This window comes from Phyllostomus discolor, chromosome 6 (assembly GCF_004126475.2).
Source record: "Phyllostomus discolor isolate MPI-MPIP mPhyDis1 chromosome 6, mPhyDis1.pri.v3, whole genome shotgun sequence".
In the NCBI taxonomy this organism is placed as follows: domain Eukaryota; kingdom Metazoa; phylum Chordata; class Mammalia; order Chiroptera; family Phyllostomidae; genus Phyllostomus; species Phyllostomus discolor.
This window is the reverse complement of record NC_040908.2, coordinates 136,048,336-136,067,183: the sequence shown is the minus strand read 5'-3', so window position 1 is coordinate 136,067,183 and position 18,848 is coordinate 136,048,336. Positions and strand designations below refer to the sequence as shown.

Sequence of the window (18,848 nt, the reverse complement as noted above, 5' to 3'; positions counted from 1 at the left end):
TTTAATGGCCAAGTAATATTCCATCACATATATGCGCCACCTCTTTTTTATCCGTTCATCTACTGATGGCACTTGGGCTGCTTCTGTATCTTGGATATTGTGGATAATGCTGCAGTGAACATAGGGGTGCTTATGTTTTTTCAAATTAGTGTCTTGGGATTGTTCAGATACATACCTAGCAGTGGAATTGCTGGGTCATAAGGCAGTTCCATTTTTTAATTTTTGGGGGACCTCCAGTTTTCCACAGTGGCTGCACTGGTCTGCATTCCTACCAGTAGTGCCGAGGCTTCCCCTTCCCTCCATGTCCTTGCAGACACTTGTCATTTGTACATTTATTGATGGTAGCCATACTGTCAGGCATAAGGTGATATCTCAGTGTGGTTTTTAATTTGCATTTCTCTGATGATTAGAGACACTGAGCATCTTTTCATGTCTATTAGCCGTAAGAATAACTGTCCTTGATTGTATGCTTCATATAATGTGAATTGTTTGCTTCGAACTTAATTTATAATCTTCATAGTTTGGGGACTGGTGTATTTTTTTCATTTTTAAAAAACAGGTAGATATTTTGTCTATTAAAGCTGTGAACTGTTTTCATAATTACTTCAAATGTGGCACTTGATACCAGAGTGAACTGGGTGGGTTTTCTCCCCCCTGAGTTTACTAGGCCTAATTAGAGTAAGATACATGTGAAGTCTTCGAGAATTGGATCTCCTGTGGTTCACTGGGTCAGCTTTGGATGTTTGTCAAAGCAAGAATGATAGAAACTGAAGTAATGTGAACACTTCAATGTTAATAAAACACACTATTATGTATAACTTGTTTCTTTGAAAAAAATTTTCTAGTCCATAGTCTTTGATTAAAAGAACATAACCTCTAGAGAAAGGGACAGCTTTCAAATACTGCTTCTCTTGGTTGTCTAGTATCTTCTAGGCTTTTGATTTTCTCTTGATAAAGTAGTTATCCTTAATTGTAGATAAAGTTTTGGGGAGCCCCTGGAGATTGTGGCCCAGATCTATGTTATAACATTTATATACATGCATCACTTTTTAAAAAACAGTGTATTGTTCATAAACTGTGTGACTGAAGAGTATCTGTCCATGCCATTTCTGATCTTTAATTGATAGCATAGTATTAAGTATTTATATATAAAGATAAGAATATTCAAATATTGGTTTTGAATACTTTTCTTTAGATTTTATTTATTTATTTTTTGAGAGAGGGGAAGGGAGGGAGACAGAGAGGGAGGGGGACATCAGTGTGGGAGAGACACATCGATCGGTTTCCTCTCTCAAGCCCCCAACAAGGGAACCTGGTCGCAAACCCAGGCATGTACCCTGACTGGGCATTGAACCAGTGACTTTTCAGTTCACAGGCCAGTGCTCAATCCTCTGAGCCACACCAGCCAGGGGCAAATACTGGTTTTGAATTTAAAAACCATAATTAAGATTCCCAGGCTTCTTGTAGAGGAAGTTGTCTTTCTCTCTCTTCAACTTCTTTTGATGCCAAGAGCAAAAGGATTAGGGAAGAGGTGGGACAGAGCATTCTACCCATCTTTTGGTTCTTGGACCAACATCTGAAAAACTGAGCCTCCTACAAGTGATGATGTCAGTTCTGAGTATCAGCATCTTTTCTCTCCAGCGTGTAAATATCCAGCCGTTAGAAGCAATATGTGAAATTTTGTCCTCTTGGTGGAGGGTTAGCTTTAGGTGTTATTCTTTCATTTGGGTGTGGTTCAGTGTAGGGATTGCTGGCCTGGACCACAGACACATTCCTAGGGTGATGGTCCTTTATTCTTGGTTGTGAGACCACCACGCCCATCCTGGCACTTTGGGCCACCTGCCTTGACTTGCGTCTTGTTTTTTTTGTTTGTTTGTCGTGTATTTATTTATTTTATGGCATAAGTGACATATAACATTATATTTTTACATATTATTACAGATCATTTTTCCTTTGGAACATTGTCTTAGTTTGCCAACTTAAATATAACTTTTGGTTAAAATCCTTCTCTATCATAAGTCCATCTTTAAAAAATAACTTTCTACTTTCAGTTTTTCATAGAGGCAGTTATCTCTTCGACGTAGTGTATCTGCAGCATTGCTAAAGGTGGAGTCAGTACTGCGTAGGTAAAAGAGAGCTTGACATTAAAGATTGCTGTGTGCCTCACACTGCTTGAGGTTTTAGGGATACAGAAGGGCACAGGCAAAACAAGTACACTTTTGGAATTTGAATTCTCATAAGAGACAATAAGGAACTCAATAAATACATGAAGTAGTATGTTGGAAGGCGATACGTGCTTTGGAGAAAAGTAAAGCAGGGGAGGGAAATAATAGAAGAGCACTAGGGGGTGAAGATGAGTTGGGTCACAGTTTTACAGAAGGGTAAAGGAAGGCCTTTATGAGTAGATACCTTAGGCCTATGAGAAGGCCTGTTTGAGCAGAGACCTGAAAGAGGGGAGGGTGGAAACTGGAACATTCTGAAATAAGAACATTCCAGAAAGAAGGAAAAACAAGTGCAAATGGCCTGAGACAGAAGCTTGTTGTGCATGACAGGAACAACAAAGGAAGTGAAGGTGGCTGGCCTGGAGTTGGCGAGGGAGAAAGTGTGGGTCATAAGGCGTGGGAGACTTGGGAGGGTCTTGCAGGCCTTGTCAGGACTTGGGCATTTACTTGGAGTGTGATGGGAAGACTAGACTGTAGGAGATTAACAGGGGAGGCAGAGATACCTATACGAGGCTGTTGCAATAATGGGGGCCTATGGAGGTAGTTAGAAGTGATCAGATTCTGCATATTGTTGAAGGTAGAGCTAACAGGATTTTCAACTGTAAATGTAAAGTAGAGAGGCATCAGGGATAACTTCCAGGTTTTTGGTTTTGAGCAGCTGGAAGGATGTTGATATGGAAGACTTTGGAAGGGGTAGATTTGGGGAAAGATAAGGAATTCAGTTCTGATTATATTAAATTTTACTATTTATTCCATACCCCAGTGTGGCTCTCAAATTGGCAATTGTACATACATGTCTGGATTTCAGGAAGAGGTTCAGACTGGAATTTTAAAATTTGGGACTTGTCAGCATATAAATGGCATTCAGAGCTGTGAGGGTGTTCACCAAAGGAGCGAATGTAGCTAAAGGGGAGCAAGGACTGAGCCTGAGGCTAATAATACTAAGAGATTGGGAGAAGGGAAAGAACAAGCAAAGAGATGGAAAAGGCGCAGCAGGATGTGGGAGCTAAAATTTAGGGGGGAAGTCATGAAAAAAGATGGTAATTTCTAGATCAAACTACTAATTCAAGGAAATACAGAGGGCACAGGAGCATATATATCAAACTACACCAAGGCGATTGCAGTTAGCCAAAGTGCTAGCTGTGGGAGCCTTACAGGACAAAGGAACCAATTTCATTAACAGATTCCAAGTGCTACAAATAGAAATGGGCCTGTCATCTGATGAGCAGAGAAGTAAAATGTGGTATACTTAATAATAATGGCATGTTAGCCATAAAAGGAATGAAGTGCTGATACATGCTGGCACAGGGATGTACCTTAAACATGTGCAAAATGCAAAGAGCTAGTCATAAATGGCCTCATAGTGGATCATTCCACTTGTATGGCATGTCCAGAATCAGCAAATTGATAGAAACAGAGGGTTGACTGGCAGGTGTCTAGGTGAGTGGGGGTGTGGGGCAGGTGGAATGAGGGTAATTGCTAAAGGGCACAGGTCTCTTTTGGGTTGATGAAATTGTTGTAAACTTGATTGTGCTGGTAGCTGCCACAGCTCTGCACTAAAACCATTGAACTTTATATAATTCCCTTTACATGTGTGAATTATATCTCAGTAAAGCTGTTATCAAAAAAGAGGAATGGAGAGAAAATTTTAGATTAAAGAGCCTAAAAGACATTTTGACAAAATACAATGTGTGGGTTTTATTTGGACTTAATTCAAACTAAGAAAAATGTGACATAGATGAATCTTGAGGATATCATGCTAAGTGAAAAAAGTCAAGACAGAAAAGTTAAGAACCATATGATTTCACTCATCTGTGGGATATAAAGCTGAAAGGAATAAATGAATAACCAAGAAACACAAACAAAAACTCATAGACAGCCCTTGCTGGTGTGGCTCAGTTGGTTGGTATCCTCCTGCACACCACAAGGTATTAGGGCTTGGATCCTCACTCAGGGCACAGACCTAGGTTGTGGGATTAGTCCCTGGTTGGGGTGTGTATGGGAGGCAACCATTCAGTGTTTCCTCTCTCCTATCTCTCTCTCTCTCTCTCCCCCCCCTCCCCTTCCTTCCTCCCCCTTCCTTTCCCCTCTCCCCTCCCCTTCCCTTCCCCCCCTCCCCCTCCCTCTCTTCCTCCCTCTCTCTCAAATCAGTAAACATTTAAAAATTTTTTATAAATCTCATAAACACAGACAACAACATGGTGATTATCAGAGGGAAGCAGGAGAGGGGGGTAGTGGGTAGTAAAGGGTAAAGGGGGGTCAAGTATATGGGGACGGAAGATGATATGGCTGTGCGTAGTGGGCACACAGTGCAATATACAGATCATGAATCCTAGAAATGTACACTTGACACCTTTATGATCTTATTAACCATGTCACCCCAATGAATTTAATTTTTAAAAAGGGAAAAAAACCATGAGTCTGCAAATTTGATAACATTAAGGAAATAGTGATTATTTGAGTGAGATAATAGTATTGTGGGGGTTTTTTTAATGTAATGATTTGTTTATTTCTGCTGGAGAAGGAAGAGGATAAATAGAATAGTTTCCGATTTGCTTTTTCCTGTATACACACATACCCACCTGCATACATAAACACACACAACACACACAAATACCCCAAGACAAAAAAAACGGAACAATCAAAAATCAAAACACCCCTCAGACTGCACCAGGACTTCATATTTTGACCAAAAGGGTAGACCCTGGTAGGACATGCAAAATGCAAAATCAGATGACCAAAAATGCTGACCAAATGGCATTATTAATGCGCAGAGTAAATGACTGAACTAGTAACAGCTGATGTTCTTCACGTCTGTAAAACTTTGGAACCACATAGCTGATTTGTTCTAGTCCATACCAGCTTCCAAGAACCAGAAAAGATTTTAGTTAGCTTCATTCTTTGATTCCTTGTCAAAATTTCCTACAAGATCTGGAACATCCCCCTCATCATCGGTTGCCTCCTGGTTTTGGCGGTTTGCTGTCCAACACTCGCTGAGGGTGGACAGTTAACTTCCTAAGACGTGCTAAGCTGTCAGCACCAAGCTGACTTACTACTCCAGGAAGCGTTTCCAGGATTGGTTTGGCTTCTGGGTGACTGGCAATTACAAAGGTGTTAGTGGAAAGGGAAGCTTGGACTTTGGGATTGTTGAAGTGAGTAACCGTCCCACGATCTTTAATTATGTTTATCTCTTCAGTACCAAGCTGTATTATGCACAGCCAGGTTTTTTGTTGTTTTGTTTGTTTGTTTGTTTGTTTTTGAGAACTCTGAAGTTTTTTGTCATCAGCTATAGCTATTACAGAATAGCTATACAGAAGGTGGTACAGAAGGTGTACCACCTTCTTCTGCGAGCTATACCCTTGTCCCTGTCCCTACCTGACATCTGGCTAACTTTTCTTGATTTGTGCTGTTGGTGAACCCGAAGCAGGGAGGGTCCTGCACCCCCACCAGCCCAACAGCAAGAGCAAGATGGCTGCTTCAGTGTGTGGGTTTTTAATGTTCTTTTAAGAAATATACTAAAATATTTATGGGCAGTAGGATATGATGCTATGATTTATTTCTAAATAATATAGGAGGAGGAAAAGGTGATTGAGATTATAGATTAAATAAGATTGGCTAATGATTATTGTTAAAGCTGGGGTTAGGATAACAGGGGGCTCATACTATTTTGTCTACCTGTGGGTGTTTTAAAATGTTCTGTAATAAAAAAGGTTTAAAAAAAGAGAATAGAGCACTGACCCATGTGGCTCGGTTGACTGGGCATCATTCCACAAAGTAAAAGGTTGCTGGTTCAGTTCCTGGTCAAGGAACATGCCTGGGTTGCACGTTCAGTCCTTGGTCAGGGCCTGTGTGAAAGGCAACCAATTGATCTATCTCTCTCACGTTTATGTTTGTCTCCTCCTCTTTCTCCCTACCCCCCCCCAAAATAATAAATACAAATGAATAAAATCTTAAAAAATAAATAAAGAGACTAGAAACAGCAGTCCAAGTCAGCAAAGGTAGGCAGCTCCTCAGGAATTCTTGCTATAAAGGGGGCCTGAGAGAAGTGCGGCTGTAGCTGCAGGGAGGGGGGGAGGAAGGTTAGGGACAGGTTTGTGTGAATAAGATGGGAGCAATAAAAATATGTTTGTGTGCTAATAGTACTGATCCCATAGTATAGGGAAACTGGTGTGCTTCAGATAGATGAGGGCAAAAAATGCTAAAGTAAAGAAATGCTAAAATAGACCTGGATTTGGTCCCTATTTTTTCCTTACATTTCTTTCTTTTTATCAATCTTTGTGGTAATCTCTGAGATTTCTTTGAATTTACATCCAAATCCTTCTATTGAATATTTTGTTTCTACTCTTACGTTTTCTATGTCCAAGTCCTTTCTTCTCTGGGTCTCCTTGCGCTCAGAACAGAAAGAATTCATCTACCGGGCACTAGCGGAACTAGACACTAAACACTGAGAATTGCCATGCAGAAATATTGGCTATTTTGATGAATGGTGCCACCCAGGAGAATGGTAGCAAATGCTCAAAAGTCCAAACTTCCCAGTGGTGTTTGGTTACAAATTATATAGAGCACAACCAAAAGACACTTTGGGTTAGGGGTTTGGGTTCATGCTGGGAGCTGATTGGTCAGAGGTGAGGTAAGGATAAATCTTTTCTTCAGGTTGAGGACAGTTCTGAATTCTTTTCCAGTCCAGAGTTGCTTGGTCGCATCTCATGGGAAAGTAGCCAGGGGGTCATTTCCATCTTTGAGCCCAGGTCCTGAAACATAACCTAGGACCTTGTGATCATTAGTCAGGCCCTGGCTACTATCTTGTGCTGCCTTGGAGCTTGCTGATTATGGGGGGAAAGCTAGGTCTCTGAGCGGGTATACATATAGAGAGGGTGGTATGATTTTTAGGGCTAGGATTTAAAACTGAATTTAAGCCAAGACAGAAGAACCCTCGGTTTCACTTGCTTCATGGATACAGTGTCATTTCTTCTTTCTTTGAAGTTATTGATCCTAATCCTTTTTGAAATTTTCTTCTGCTTCTTGAATTATTTCTGTTACTACTTAGTTTCTTTTCTGTTTGTTTTGGTCTCTGACATGCTTCTGGAGTCTTTCTGAATAGCTAACTGCTCCTTTTTAGGAGAGAAACACTGAAAGCTGATTGAAAGCTTTGTGTGCCTGGGTGGAGTTTCTCAGCTGGTGAGCGTCAGTATACAGTGTTTTGATCAGATGGGGGTCCTCATCTTCTGATCTCCTAACCTGCCAAGAGCATGTAAGCCAGGTTCCTAGTTTTCCTTTCTTTCTTCCCGCCCTTCCCTACCCCCCAGGTTCCTAGTTTTCTGGAGTTGAGTGGTACAAGACAGAAATGTGAAAATACACTACAGCAAGTGATAAATTGCAAAGTAGTTGGTATTGACAATAAGTGCTGGAGTTTGAAGGAAAGGGGAAAGGGCTAAAAGGAATTCTAGAAAAGGATTCATTAAGAAAAGGGAGAGAGATGTATGATAGGTTTTTGAGACTGATGATTTGATTTGGTGGAGGACCTTTTAAGTTGGAAGAAGAGCTCAAATGGAGTTAAGCAAAGGATTTAAATAGGTGGCAGGAGGGAAAGTTACTGAGATTGTTTCAGGCTTTAATGTTAGTGATTAGTCAGAACCGTTATACTTTTAAGAGTGCTATTATGAAAATAAGATTTTAAAAAAATCTTATTAGCAGTAAAATAGGTGCGTTGGTTTTACACTAAATTCTTCATATGATTTTCCTTTCCAGTACAAATACAGAGACCTAACTGTACGTGAAACTATCAATGTCATTGCGTTATACAAAGATCTCAAACCTGTATTGGATTCATATGGTGAGTTTACATAATGAAATATCAATTACTATACTTTGAGTTTACTCCTCTTGTTAATGATTGTAGGTTTCCCATTACCCTTTTAAGATGGTTGGTTTTTCCATTGTAGGACTAAACCATCTTCACCTAATGTAAGTATTGGAGGGATAGAAAATGACAGCATCTAATTATAACATCTTGTGTGTAGTTGTTACAAGTTTTTAGAAAGTACTGTAACATAGAGCTATGCAAATTTAGGCCTAAAGGGGATGTTAAAGATAGTTTAATTCATCATCTCCCAAAGTATTATTTGTAGCTGTGAAGAATTGATGGGGCGGGGAAGCGGTGGGGGGCTCTGTTGTTAAATTTGAGCAGTTTGTGAATTGAACAAAATTCAGTGGATTTCTCTGCAGCCATGTTACAATGTTTCTCAGAGCCTTTAATGTGCTAATATGTTACACTTCAAAAAGAGGGGAGAGAATACCCTTATATTGTAGTGTCTTACTCCCCTGCATCTCTTTATAGTCTTAGAAAGATATTTAGCAAAATGATATGCTGTTACTTTGTAGATGAGGGAAACATTTTAAAATATGATCCTTAATTCTATAGTGTAGGTGACAGTTTCATTATTGAGGTGAAATAAACCTCGGTTTTAAGTAATGTCAGTACCTAAAGTTCTTGTTTTAAATAGTCTTTTTGTCCCCACACTGGATGTGCCAGGGTGATGGGCTCCTGTCCATGGTGAGGCCCTTGGCACAGAGGATAAGGAGCAGAAATTGTAGCTGAGAACCCTCACTCTAAATTCCACGTATCCCCAGGGCTGTGAAAGCATCGGGAGAGGTGGGCAACAACAGAGGGACAGTCAGTCCTGGGTTTCCTGAACAACAAAGACAGAACCAGGAGTTCTCTTCCAGCTCTTCCTCCCATACACATACCACATACTGTGGTATCTAGATCCACAGAAAACACATCATATTACCAGAGTTAGTTTATTTAAAAATGGCTTCAGTGGGGGAGAAAGTGGAGCTAGAATTTTATTGTGATAGTTTTTACTGCATGCTAAAAAAAAAATAAGTTTGTTGATCAAAAAGATCCCAACATCATTGAAAAAAAATCTTACATAGCTTTATATGGCCAAATCCATCTAAACCATGGTTATCAACATGCTTTTAAAGTAAATAAAGTCGTACATTTAAATACTGTGGGGTTTTTAAAAGCACAAAATCGGGATAAATTATAGCATGGTTTGTAATCATCGATAGTAAGGAAAAGAACTGAGCTCAGCAGTACCATGTTCTTGCGCTTCACACTGCAGCCTTTTCCCCACGTTGATACAAATGATGTGTGCCCTGATTAATCAGTGGGTTGTATCTAGAAAACTTGTGTGATATGGTATGAGAAATACTTGTATTGAGAGGTGTGTGTGTGTGTGTGTGTGTATGATTGTGAAAACTTTGCTTTTTTTCTTTTTAAAACTGTGGTTTATGCTGTATTAGGATTGAGAATGACAGTGAGTGGGGCTAAACACATGGGAAATCTACAGTTTTATTGTATTAGATGAATGTGAAGTATGGTATCAGTTGATAGTTATTTTCAAGTAATTTTACAATCATGTTAGTTAGGAAAACAGCTCTTATTTACTGAGATTGTAGCACTCACACCCATTTTCCCCAAGTAATTCAGAGCATTTTACTCATTCAAAAACTGATCCCACTGAGTGACTCAACAAAGGATACTCTGTTTTTGGACAAAATGGATAAGGTTAAATGGTTTCAAGGATACCGATGAGTTGTGTAACCAACATTTCTGAAAGAATAACCTAATGGGAATATCTATAAAAATGCTTACGTTTAAATCGTTGTTCTTTCCTTTCAGTTTTTAATGATGGCAGTTCCAGGGAACTGATGAACCTCACTGGAACAATTCCTGTGCCTTACAGAGGTAAGTGTCGTGTGTAATATATGTTTCCAGTATTGATGCATTTTGATACACATAATATGTTGCCAAGAGTTATAAGTAACTTAAGCCTATTTCTTAAGATTTTCATGATGATATAGAGATTTTTACTTCTGTTGGAATTGAACTTTATTTGGCAGCAGCACCTAATATTTTCAGCATTTCTCCCTACCTACCAGCATATATCAGTAAGTGCCTCCTTGTGCTGGAAGAGTTTGAAGTTTCATAGAATCAGAGAATTTTAAAGCTAGAAAGGAATCTTACATGCCTCCTAATTCTGCTTCTTACCCCCATTCAGACTTTTCTGACAGTGAGAAGCTGCACAGTGTAGTGGCTAAGACAGAGGCTTTAAGTCAGGGTAGAGAATAATTTCAGTTCTCCCTGTCTGGTCTATCAGGTTTGTGATCATGGGCATCTGTAACATTTGGATAATAGTATGTAACTCAAAATAAGAGTTCATTGTTTGGAAAGAAAGGACTTAGTATAGAGTCTGGTATATAATAAACACATGTCAAAAGTAGCTGTTATTTAAGGTTGTAATGTCAGTGATAATTTCATACTGGATAATTACAATCTCTCTTAGCCCAGTTAGCCCACCCTCTGCTGGAATACTTACAGTGGTAAGGGAACTTCCATTTCATAAACAACTGTTCTGTTTTTGGACAGCTCTGTTTGTGAATTATTTCTTGGGACTTACTAAGACTTTGTTCCTCTATAACTTAGTCATTAATTTTATATAGTAGTACCCGCTATGCATGAGACATAGGGGATAGGCTATATATACAAAGATAAAGGATTGTACCTTCTCTGGAAGACTTACACAAATAGGGGAAATGGGAGGAATGAATAGATATACATAGCTCTAGCTTGATGTGACTCAGTGGATTGAGTGCCAGCCTGCGAATCAAAGGATCTCTGGTTCGATTCCCAATCAGGGCACATGCCTGGGTTGCAGGCCAGGTCCCCAGTGGGGGTGCGTGAGGGGCAACCACACATTGATGTTTCTCTCCCTTTCTTTCTCCCTCCCTTCCCCTCTCTAAAAACAATAAATAAAATCTTAAAAAATAGATATTTATAATATTCTATAACTGCTATAGAATGATAAATATAAAGGTGCTTGTGAGATTACCAAGAAGAATAAGAGCATGTTGGATAATAATGGAGGAAATGACATTTGAACTTGGTATTAAAGAATGAGTCAACCATTCATAATAGAATGGACATTTCAGACAGGGGGAAACAGCACTTGAACATCAACACTGAATAAAGCATGTATGATAAGATTAGGGATGACTGAACAAAATTCAGGACTACTGACTTTGGCCTTTAGGAATTAAACTGTTAGGGAAATAGGTGATGGGGGAAGAGGAGGCAGGAAACTATGATAAACATAATTAAGGATATTTATTTCATATATATAAAATTTTTATTTAAATTCTTCCCTCACCATATTTCATATGGCATAGCTCTTAAACCCCAAATAATTTGGGAGAAGTCTTCATTTTCACAAAGCAAGAATTCTGGGTTGGTGGAAATAACTCATGTTTTCTTATTAGGATAATTCTATTGGAGTCCTTGTTTTCATTGTAGAAGTAGTTTTGAGTAAAAATAAATCCAGAGTTTCACAACTGTGTACTTTCTTTAGATAAAATTTATATGTATATATTTATATGAAGTGAAACCAGTTCTAAGAGAAATGTATCGAATTTATGTTAGGTGATTCATATGGTTTCTTGGGACATGTCTTTGAGCTTAGTAAGAAAAGGCTACGACTATGTTCACTGTATTACTCTGTTGGATCCTTTGAGACACCTGTTCAGTTTGACTACATATAGTCAATTTCTTACCTGAGGAGAGGTTCTGTTTCACAAAGCATAAAGATCACATCATAGATTGAATACTATCACTGAAAATGCCATATATATTGGTCAAGTTGTAGCCACCAGCCAGCATCTGTTTGACAGTTGGATTGGCTTTGGGAGGGAACTGTATCACTTTCTGATAGGATACCATAATCCATGGTCTTCCTTGTATAATCCTTCCTGGGGAACCTTATTAACTGAAATGACAAGAGGCAAGTAGCAAAGAGTGGGTTGGTTGAAAGATAATTCCTGAAGTGTGCCCGTACAGGCAGCAAGCACACACTAGCAGGGTGGTGACCAGTGAATCTTTAGTCCTGCTGGTGTGTTTTACAAACTGAAAATTTGAGAAACTGATCTTAAACGAACTTTGAAATATTAAAATATTTGTTTGCAATTTTTTAAAAGTGTTGTTTACGTTGTCTCTGCTTACCTTCTAAGCCTTAGTGGAAAAATGAATCAAAATAGAATAACTGAAGTTTCTTCTCTCTCAGGTAAATATATATAATATTGCCAATACTGACTGTGGCTGCTGGACACATACCCGTATAATCCCCCTATCTGTTTTGTTTAAGCCTACTAGTTCAATGACCATTAAAACAGGAAAGCATGTGACGCGAACGGGTAAGATCTATCTTCCTTATCTACATGAGTGGAAGCATGTAAGTATTAACAGTGTTTTGTGAATTCGTTGTATTTTATATATTTTGTTCACTGTCATCTATGTTTTGTCAACACTCAAAGAGGATTCCGAGGAGGAGATGAGCTCACACAAGATCGCTTACGCTGAGCTGGGTAACTGAGAAGGGTCGTCCACGACAAATGCGGTCAGTAACAGTTGACAGCGTCGTGGCCAACAGCAGACTGCGTATGTGATGGTAGCTGCGTATAATGGAGCTGGAAATTCCTGTCTGTTAGGATGATGTCGTGGCCATCCTGACATTACAGCGCAGTGTGTTACTCACATGTTTGGTCATGCTGGTGTAAACAAACTGACCACGCTGCTGGAGCTCTCAGAGTACAGCATGTAGAGTACTAGCAGCAGGCTGTGCCGTCTGGGTTTGTGTGTGTGCACTCCGTGATGCTCACACAACGCTGGAATCGCCTAACCACCCATTTCTCAGAATGTGTCCCCATTGTTAGGTGGCACATGACTGTATGTCTTGTGTTAGTCCAGAGCTTGGCAATGTACAGAATATGCTTAGTCGCTTTTATTTAAGTTGAACCTTTAAGTATAGATAGAATTCATGTAGTGGGCAGTGCATTTAAAAAAAGTTTACTGATGGCTTGTATTTGTGAAAGTGTTCACATCTCGTTACTCAAAGTGTTCCCATCAAGCAATAATAATGGTAGGAAACCTTTGTTTCTGACTCTCATGGTAAAGCTCTGGCAGACAAGTGTTCCTATCAGAACACCTAGAAAAGCCGAAGTACAAATAACAGCCATGGAAGGCTTCGGAGAGCCATTGAGGCGATCAGGACTTGAACATTCAAGATCTTCTAGTGAAGGGAACTGCAAGAGCTAAGCCAGCATTCTGCCAGTTTTCCCTGGGAGTACTTACTGATTCTTACTACAGGGTAAGAGGCTGAGGATCTGGGCAGAGGGCCTTAGCTAAGAAGCAAAGAAACCTGCAGAGTTTCTAGCAGTTTACAGAGCTGAAAAGACAACAGTTGCTGTTCTGTCTGCCAGTATAGCCAGTAATTTAGGAGCCAACATTTGGAAGAAAAGGAAGTTACAAAGATAAACCAGATAATCTGTGTTTTCCCCACAAAAGATATGCTGAATTCCTAAGCTTCAAAGACTGGATGCTTAAAGCTGAGCAGAAAACCTCTGAAAACAGCCACGTTCTCCGCAAGTCTCAAAATGAGTAGGCTCTAGGAGTTCGGAACCCCAGCTCGGAGGGGGTGTAGGGTGTAGTAAACATCCTAGGCTCTTAGTTGATGCCGCCGGAGGAACACATCCCAAGAGTGAGAAGTCAGGTATGGTGAGCCTACAAAACCCCCAACCTTAAATAAGCTCAGTCCCTGATTATGTTGAGGTGATTCTCACAGTAGCTGCCTGACATAGGATAGGTGAACCCTTGCTGGAGGAACATAATGTATAAACCCTCTATAAATTGTCATAAAATGTAACCAGCATATAATTTAAAATTAACAAATACATCAAGAAAGAGGGGGAAAAGGAGGGCCCTGGCTGGCGTAGCTCAGTGGATTGAGCGTAGGCTGCGAACCGAAGTGTCGCAGGTTTGATTCCCAGCCAGGGTACATTCCTGGGTTGCAGGCCATAACCCCCAGCAACCACACATTGATGTCTCTCTGTCTCTCTCTGTCTCTCTGTCTCTAACTCCCTCCCTTCTCTCTCTAAAAATAAATAAAAACTTTAAAAAAAAAAAAAAAAGAAGGGGAAAAGGCAGTAGAACTAAGACCAGTGAGTGTCCTAGTTCTGCACCTACCCCCAGGTGCAGACACAGACTTGGAAATCTTAGAACTGGAAAACAGAATAATAGAAATTAAGAACTCAAGGGATGGGATTAGTAGCAGATTAGACTCAGTCACAATAAAGAATTAATGAACTGGTAAATGAATACTTTGTATTTTTTTTAGTGCTATTAACCTAGGAATAAGACTTACAAAAGATGTACAAAGTCCATTGTGGAGAAAATTTTATTCAAAGACATCACAGAAGATTTAAGTCAAAGGAGAGAGAACCATATTCGTGGAATAAGAAATGCTGTTTCCCTTCAAATTGATTTATATCCTAACAGGAGTTTTCGTTTCTGTCTGTATTTGCTAATTTTGTGAACATGTTGGGCTCAATGGCATGACATTTCTTCACACTGCTCAGAATGATGCACGATTTAAAACTTACGAATTGTTCATTTGAGGTTTCCATTTATTGTCATCAGACCACAGGTAACTGAAACTGCAGAGTGGCACTGCAATTGGGTAAGCAGGGAGCACTGTACACGAAACAGCAGACTTGTTCCACATAAATAGCTAAATAAGTAAATAATCACTTAGTTTTATTAAGTTAATAAAGTGAAATTTTTGTGTTTGCGGTCCTGTAAAGAAAATTATCAAGCTGAGTTGAAAACTGGTTCTTAAAAATAGCCGAACTTTTCCATTTTGCTGAAAATTAAATCTGTAGCTTGTTTAAATTTGTCTTCTGTTTTCAGCCACAGTCAGACTTGCTGGGGCTTATTCAGGTCATGATTGTAGTGTTTGGAGATGAACCTCCAGTCTTCTCCCGACCTACGATGTCAGCGTCTTATCCACCGTACCAGGCAACAGGGCCACCAAATAGTAAGTAGAAGTGGGATTTGATTTTTAAACTCACAGGAAGAAAAGAAAACCAAACCTTATTAACAAAGTGTTTTTAATGACTTCACTTTGCTTTTTAGCTTATCAAGTTAGTGGATTTTTTGGAGGTGTTCTGAGGCCCCACATCTGCATGTGCAGATTCCCACCAAAGACTGGCATTTGGGCTTTCGTCAGTGGGTAGAAATGCAACTCTGGGTGTGCCGGATTCCAGAAGCGGGGAGAAAGAATGCTGGAGTAGAGCTAGATTTTTTTTTTAAATTATGCATGCCATGGAATAGCCTTATTTGATCGGTTTGGAAGTAGATATAACTTGAAAGGTAATCTGGCCTCTCCTTTCCTTTACAACTTCAGGATCAGTGTTATAGATAAGAATCCAAACAAAGTCAACTAGATGGTTCGCATTCAGCTATTCTGGGTATACACAATTGGACATCTAGCTCTCGGCCTTCGTCTCCTCAGTACAGCCAATTCGTGACTTTACCTGGGGTGGGGTGTTGGGCCCACGGGGTCAGTGCCAGTTCTCCCCTAGCTGGTGCACATTGTCTTGGTTGTTCTGGGTTTTTGAAAATAATTCTTCCCGATACTTCACAATCACCCCGGATATTTGAGAATTGGTTGTACTTACTTGTTTTGACTTAACTAAACCTGCATTGATTTCATTGTTTTGAGTTGTGATTATTGTTACAAATTTTGTTTAAGATTGTAATTAACCAGGTTTATTTATAAGTCAGATTATATGAGCTTTAATATTTCTTCTGAAAATTATCCTTTTCCTTTTTAATCCATTCTGTCTTGAGGAATGTCTTGACTCATAAGCTGAGAATGGGAATTAAACAGAAAGAATTTTCTGAACCCATTTCCTTCTCCTTCCCTGCTTCCCAGAGTAAGCTTGTTTTTAGGATTCAGTACCACTCTTAATAAAGATGCCAGGTATTCTTTCGGACCCAAAATTTTCATCTTAAATTCTGTGACTCCAGTACCCAAGATTAGATCATCTTGCTCATATAAGTTTGAAATATCAAGTATTTCCTAGCTTATCATTCATGTTTATTTGCTCAAATAACATAGCAGTGACCACTTACGGTAGGAACCTTTTCAGAAGTGTAGGCAGTCTCCTGAGCAATGTTTTTTCCTAAGTTTCCTCCGTCTTTATGCTGACGTTGGTGGAAGCTCAGCGTTCAGGAAAGAGGCCGCACCGGGGAGGTCTCCGCTGCGGCTGGGTCTTGTACTCACTGTGAATCACATTGAGTCATCTAGAACTAATGTAAATAAACCACTAAAAGACTTTCTTATTGTCCATCCATTCCAGTTTTAATACTTTTTATACACTTAAACAGTACTATTATTAGGTATAACTGTAAAGCAATGAAAGTCTGAATTCCATTCCCCACACACACCAAAGAATAGCTCAGAAATTTGGATACATACTTAAATATTATCTTTTAATTGAGAAATTATATACTTCGATTATTACTATTATTACTCAAAACATATTTTTGTAAAGATTTTTATTTATTTTTAGAGGGGGGGGAGGGAGAGAGAGAGAGGGAGAGAAACATCAATGCATGAGAGAAACATTGATTAGTTGCCCCTTGCACAACCCCAACCAGGGACCTGGCCTGCAACCCAGGCATGTGCCCTGACAGGGAATCGAACCAGCAACCTCTTAGTTTGTGGAACGATGCCCAACCCACCAAGCCACACCAGTCAGGGTCATTACTCAGAACATTCTGACCTCCTGTTTTACCTGTTTTAGGACTTTTGAGCTAGCTATGAGTCACATTTAAAAAGTGTAATGTTCAAACCTCATTTTTTGACAACTAACAGTAGTAATCAACATTTATTGAATGGTAACTGACATATAGTTAAGCACTTCACATTCATTTTTCTTTAATCCTTCTGTGTTGTGTGTATTTGTATTGCTTTTGATTCTGGGTCTAAAATTACTTAACTTCGTTATCTGTTTCCTTGCCAGTCTTGGATCCAGATAACACGTTGTTTCCCAAAATTAAAATTTGAAGGCTTTGGTAGAATGTTAGCTTTTTAGAACCTCAGAAAAAGAAAATTGCTTATAACTATGAAGCGGTAGTTTTAGATGTGTGAGAGAGAATCTAGCATGGGGGTAGTAATTGGGTACCGTGTGTTGGCTTGTATAAAACTCACTTTTTTGTCCAGGTTTTTTTTTTTTTTTTGAGGGGAAATGTAAGGATGTGCATTATACATGGGTATAATAATAGGCGTGATGATTGTGTGTATAATGTGCACAAAAACATGAGTGCTCATTACACATGGGAGTGCATTATACGTGACAAAATACTGTATGTATGTTGCTGGCATTTAATAGTAGCCTCATTTTTTGATATGAAGTTAGGCTGTGCTTTGTCCCTAGGGCAGAAAAAAAGATATTTTGTGTTACCTAGCAAGTGTGGCATTTTGGGGGGCTCTTTGTCTTCTAAAATAGCATTGAACATCATCTTAGCTTCCTTACCCTTAAGAAAAAATGTACTCCTGACATCAATAGATTCATCTTAACAAGAAAGCTTGTACACTGGTACTTGGAGATGTATGCTCAGCCATTCTGGTAAAGACTTCGAAGATCTCCCACCTTACTTGCATTCTGTGCTCTGAAGGTTTATTTCTTGAAGGCTCCATCTCGCTTGCCTTCCAGCCTTTGTACACCATTCCTCTACTAGATCATGTTTGTTCACCCCACCCCCGAGGTTTAGATTGGCGGCCTCCCATGGGACCTCACACACAGCGCTCCGTGCCCTGCTGCCATCCCACTTACCACTCTGTGCTGTCACTGTTCGCTTACTTGTCTCCCTGACTAGACTAGAAGCAACTTGAGGCCAGAAAGTTCCTGTCTTCTTTTTTGTCATCAAATTCCCAGTGCCTGTCACATAGAAGGCACTAAAACGTTGATTGGATTAAGGACTAATTCATTGTTAAATTCAATGAGAAACATTTCATTGAGGATAAATTGATTTTCAAAGAAGTCATTTCCAGTTAAGGCCAAAATTAACTCCTCTTTTCTTCCTCTGTCAATTAGCCTCTTGGCACCCCTGACTGGTGCTGTCGTTGATGTTTTCTTTGGGAAAAATTACACCGCATTTTTTAAGCTTGCTGGATTGGAGCACTCTTTCTCTAGTACTTACAGGCTTTTGTTTCAGTTTGTTGTAACCACTCTAGCTGAAAGAAGTTTGTTTAGGACTTCTCGTAGTAATTTGAAGTCTTTTCAAGTCCTCAGTGAAGCCAACAAAACCAGCTGTGCTAATTGGTCAACATAGTCTGAAAAGAAATATCAGAAGATGTCTTAGATATAATAAAGAGGTCACTTTCTAAGAAGTCTACTTTGGACCACAGGAGGGCAGAATCACCTTCTTCCAAATTCCAAGTTGAATCAGCTCCTGTCCCAAGTAGGAGACTCCTTGAGAGCTTGCGGAGCTGAGCAGGTTGACCTATTTGCCAGTTAGTCCTTGTTGGGATTGTCACATGTGTTGTCATGACTCACGTTTAATGCTCTGAGAATCCTGTGATTTGCAGAGCATTGCGCTTGAAGTGAAGAACCAATATGGGTGGAGTGTTTGGTGCTGACATTTATATTCTTTAACTGTATGAAGTTTTGCTGTGGTTTGACAGTGATGTATATCTCATGTAATAGCCTACGTATCTAGGACTA

General features: G+C 39.5%; 1 protein-coding gene and 1 pseudogene across 2 annotated transcripts in view; one reads left to right on the top strand and one right to left on the bottom strand.

Moving 5' to 3' along the window:
• TSG101 (tumor susceptibility 101) overlaps window positions 1-18,848 on the top strand; it is a 40,609-nt gene that overhangs the window by 1,191 nt on the left and 20,570 nt on the right. For both annotated transcript variants that reach the window (XM_036029127.1, XM_036029126.1), the window contains exons 2-5: window positions 7,971-8,055; window positions 9,910-9,979; window positions 12,349-12,511; window positions 15,025-15,151. In XM_036029127.1, coding sequence (XP_035885020.1) covers window positions 7,971-8,055; window positions 9,910-9,979; window positions 12,349-12,511; window positions 15,025-15,151 — 445 coding nt within the window. The remainder of the gene's footprint in view (window positions 1-7,970; window positions 8,056-9,909; window positions 9,980-12,348; window positions 12,512-15,024; window positions 15,152-18,848) is intronic.
• LOC118501021 lies at window positions 4,656-5,604 on the bottom strand (annotated as a pseudogene).